This window comes from Fukomys damarensis, unplaced genomic scaffold (assembly GCF_012274545.1).
Source record: "Fukomys damarensis isolate Sample0158 unplaced genomic scaffold, DMR_v1.0_HiC HiC_scaffold_34, whole genome shotgun sequence".
NCBI lineage: Eukaryota > Metazoa > Chordata > Mammalia > Rodentia > Bathyergidae > Fukomys > Fukomys damarensis.
In genome coordinates, this window is record NW_022900946.1 from 20,650,448 (window position 1) to 20,655,050 (window position 4,603).

The 4,603-nt window shown below is 51.2% G+C and overlaps 1 protein-coding gene across 3 annotated transcripts in view; it reads left to right on the forward strand.

Moving 5' to 3' along the window:
• Prss27 (serine protease 27) overlaps window positions 1-4,603 on the forward strand; it is a 15,865-nt gene that overhangs the window by 6,408 nt on the left and 4,854 nt on the right. The window contains exons 1-2 of one of the 3 annotated variants that reach the window (XM_033758636.1): window positions 2,859-2,905; window positions 3,737-3,869. The exons of 1 other annotated variant lie outside the window; for it this stretch is intronic. In XM_033758636.1, the coding sequence (XP_033614527.1) occupies window positions 3,806-3,869 (64 nt within the window). In that variant the 5' untranslated portion in view covers window positions 2,859-2,905; window positions 3,737-3,805. Of the gene's footprint in view, window positions 1-2,834; window positions 2,906-3,736; window positions 3,870-4,603 lie in introns of those variants that run through there. One more of the 3 variants, XM_010603561.3, reaches the window with a different exon arrangement.

The following is a 4,603-nucleotide window of genomic DNA, read 5'->3' on the forward strand; positions in this document are numbered from 1 at the left end:
ATGGCTGTCACTGTGTGCACACATTTCCCCCTGCCCCTGCCGTGTGTGTGTGTGTGTGTGTGTGTGTGTGTGTGTGTGTGTGTGAGCTCAGACAGCTGAGCTTAGGGCACTGCCAGAGAGAGCAGCAAGTGCCCTGTGGGATGAGGAGCTTGTTAGTTCTACTCTGGGCCCTGGAGCACCATACAAAGTTTCCAGGAACCCTCACCATGAATACTCTCTGTACACCATGAGTCTAGGCCAGCTCTCTGTCACCCGCTCTCAAAAGAAATCCACATGAATGTAGAACCACTGGTCACAGATGAACATTCTCAGCTTTTTTTTTTTTGGATGCTCTTGCTGTTGTTATAAAATTTAAATTTATTTTATTTCCCATACCAGGACCTTGTGCAGCGCAAGGCAGGTGTGGTGCCACTGAGCCAAATCCCTGCTTTTCCTTTTTTTTTTTTTTAATTAAAAATTTTGTAATTACTGCACTTTCTGAAAATATTTATACTTTCCTTTGGCGGGGGAATCGAACTCAGGACTTTGTGCTTGCCAAGCAGGTGCTACGCCACCGAACTACATCCTCGGCCCTCCCTTTCTTCAGAGTCAATAAATTGCCCAGGCTGGGCTCAAACTTGTAATCCTTAGCCTTAGCCTCTTGACTAGCTGAAATTAAGAGGCCTGTGCCCAGCTTTCTGACCAATTTCTTTAGCGCTTTAGACAATAATAGTATCAGTATTTGACATTAAAGAAATTCCCCATTACATCCAGCTAAAAATGTCATTTTTTATAAATTCTATTAGGAGTATGTATTTACCATCATCCTGCAAGTTTGTTTGTTTTTGCAAACATAAATAAACTGGCCACTAACAGCTTTGGTCAAAATGTTTTTTTCTGTGTTTAGGACTGAACAGCCATCCAGTGACAACCACTGCTTCAAAGGGAACAACCCTTTGACACAATGGACATAGGGACAAAAGGGCCAGTTCCATGCCCACCTGCTGACCCATTTCCAGGTGGCCCTGACTAATAACATTCCTCCAGGTCTGCGTTAACTCAGGTGGGAAAACTGGCATCACCTTGCTGTGGCTTTGATTTGCATTTACTTAATTACTCAAGCTGAACATTTCTCAGCAAGTCTATTAGCCAAATTAGTTTCCTCTCTAGCGACTTGTCTGCGTCTTTCACCCATTTTATCATTAAGGTCCAGTGTTTTTCTGACCAATTTCTTTTTTCTTTTCCTCTTTCCCCCCTCTTCCTTTTCTTCCCTTCCCTTTTTCCTCTTTTTTTTTTTTTTCCTTTCAGTACTGGGGCTTGAACTCAGGGTCTTCACACTAAGGTATATACCCAGCCCTTTTCATTTTTATTTTGAGACAGAGTTTTGATGTCACTAAATTGCCTAGGCTGGGCCCAAATTTGCAATCTTCCTGCCTCAGCCTCTTGACTAGCTGAGATTAGAGATATGCGCCACTATGCTCAGCTTTCTGACATTTTTTTTTTTTCCAGAACCAGGGAATCAAACTCAGGACCTTGTGCTTGCCAGGCAGGTGTGGCACCACTGAGCTGCATCCCTGGCCTTTTTTTTAGGTGGGGGGGGGGTTGAGACAGGGTCTCACTATGTAGCTCAGGCTGGCCTCAAATTTGCAGCAATTCACTTGCCTCAGCCTCAGTGCTCAGATTACAGGTGTGTACCACTATGCCTGGTCTTTTGACCAATTTCTTAAGCACTTTAGACAATAATCATACCAGTATTTGGCCATATTTCTTATATGTATTTTTCCCATTCTTTTTACCTGTAACCAATATTGCTTGTATTTTTTTTAACTTCCATAGGCTACAGTTTTTGTTTGAGACAAGGTTTATGTAGTTCAGTGTGTAGCCCAGTCCTCCTGCCTTAGCCTCCCAAGTGCTAGGAATACAGGTGTGGGTCATCATGCCTAGCCTAACTTTCTTTTCTTTATGCTGTCTACCGTGACTTCTAACCTTAGAAAACACTCTCCCAGCCAAAGAGTTAGTACACATCCAGTTCTAGTAATTTTTAGGTGCGATGTGACTGGAACACTTCCAGATCCTCCTTTATTTGCTTGGTGGGTGGCAAAAGGAAGGCCCAGCTCTGTTCCACACACTCTTCCCAGCACCCTTTGTCTTCCTTAGCAGGGACAGGCCTGAGGGTGGTGGTGAAGATTTCTGGAGACCTTGGCTCTTAGGTACCTGGGAAGTCTACTTTTCCCTGAGATCCTCACTTCCAGTTGCTTAATTTTAAGGAAAAATTAAAAGGGAAAGGGGCTGGGTATAATGGTGCATGGCTGTAATCCCAGCACTCGGGAGGCTGAGGCAAGGAGATCACCAAGAGTTCAAGGCCAGCCTGGCTACATCGGAAGATCAAGGCCAGTCTGAACTACATAAGGAGACCCTGTCTCTCAGTTAAAACAAACAAACAAACTATAAAGTAAATAAGGAAGGAAGTCAGGGACACCTAACACAGAGGCTGAAGAAGTCCTTTGCCTTGGAGCAGAACATCTGAAACTGCCTCTGAGATAAGGCAAACAGGTGGCCTGGAAAAGTGTGGCCACCCACCTGGATGTTTTAAGACTTTCCCCAGTGCAAGCACTTTCCCCTTAAGTGACTCCTTGACCCCATGAGTCTTCTGTTAACCTCCCTACCCCCCCACACCTAGATGTGCTGGCTATCAGTGTCCCCCCAAAAGACTTGCTGAGTGAATGAGTGTGGAATCCTCCCACCTGCAACCAGGGGCAGCCCGGCCTCGGTGCCACCAGGGGCACAGGACCAGCAGAGGAACGGGCGGGCCAAAGGTGAAGGTAGGCCGGCACCCAGGGAGTGTGATGATGCAGCCTCCAGTGCAGGCAGCTGTGAAGGGCAGGGAGACCCTGGAGCAGACTGCACAGGAGCCAGTGGCCAGCAGGTAAGGACTGCACTGACCTAGGGTGAGAGGCCAAGGTTGGTGGGGAAGCAGAGGCAGTCTGCAGTTAGGCCTGCTGTCTGCCACCCCCCATGCTACAGCTGTGGGAGTAGCCACCCAAGCCCTACCTCCAGCTCTGACGTCAGCCCTGCGCCCCAAATACCTTCCTCCCGCCGTGGCTGCATGTCCGAGAGCCCAGGGAGTGCCCAGATAGAGACAGGACCGCCACTGGGCTGGTCATCAGCCACCTTCCTGGAACCAGCTTCCGCCCCACCCACCCGGCCCACAGCAGGTGCAGCTGGGCCAGGGATGGCACTCGGGGTGGGTCCCCAGGATTTGCACTGGGTGGGGGATGCTGGGTTCACTTCCCAGAAGGAGTGTGGTAGGGGACATGGGTCAGTCCAGGTCCCCAGTCCCCTTGTCCTGCTCTCTTCCTGTTCCCCTGAACTTAACCCTTAGTGTCTGCCCTCATGTCAGAGTATAAATTCTGACTGACTGTAGATCACTGAAGCCACGCATACAGTAGGTTCTCAGTATGTTAAGCGAACAAATGAATAAAGGAAGCAGGCAGTGTCTCCCTCGTGGACCTGGCCAGCTCATGTGGGGCCTGTGGTCAGCTCATGGTAGGGAACTCCAGGCCACAAGCTCCCAGATGGGGCAGGTATGTCAGGGTGAGGGGTCTGGCCTGTGGGGTTCAGGACCAGGTCACAGAGTTGGGGTTCAGGGAGCCTCCTTCCTGCTGGAGCAGAACTGGGTGGAGCAGGCCAACAGGTTGGGTGGCATAGCCCAGCCAACACTCACCTCCAGCATAAAACCCCACTTCATGGAGCCCAGTGCCTCTCCAAGTGCCAGGCGCTCCCTCCACCACTGCCGACCCGGGCCCAGCTTTGCCAGATTGAGGACATGAGGCGACACCCAGCCCCCACACCCCTCCTGCTGCTCCTGCTCTTCCTACTGCTGAGGCTTGGTGAGTCCAGAAGTCCCTGGCTTCCTGGAGGGTCTCCTCTCCCTGCCAGGAATTCCGGCTGGGCCGCCACTTCCTGCCCCAGGGGTGGGGGCCCCAGACTAGGCAGACACACTCCAAATGTTTCACCTGGGGGTCCTGAGGCCCTGTGGCAGCAACGTGGGGCAGCAACCAGTGTACCTGGCTCTGGATTTGAAGCTCCCCCACTCATCAGATGAAGAGCTCCAGGGCCAGGAATTTAGCTCAGTGGTTCTGCCCCCTGCCTTGCAAGCGTTAAAAGTCCTAAGTTCAATTTCTGGTACCAAAAGCGGGGAAAAACAGAGCTCCATGTGTGCAGGATTTGAACTTGGGTCTCCTGGGCTCCAAGTCCCTCGACCACCATAGCTGATCCAGAAGTGGGGCTGAACACGGGCTGTCACCTAAGCTTAGGCCCCTTGGAGGCAGATCTGGGCTCAGCAAACAGCTTGGTAGCATTAGAGAGGGTGTAAGCTGCAGAGTCCCACTCCCCTGTGGACAGATAAGCAGGAACATACTGCTATGGATTGCAGGGGTCCAGCCAGGGCCCCACTTGCCAGGCCCCTCCCACATTCCTGGGTTAACCAGGCCAAGCCCAGCAGCCACTTCCCTGTCCTCATGTCACCTCCCAGGGCCAGGCCAGGTCACCCCAGACTACAGCTCAGCCAGGCTTGAGATTTTTCATTCTGGCCGGGGGGAAGGGGAGCTCACGGGGGGGGGGG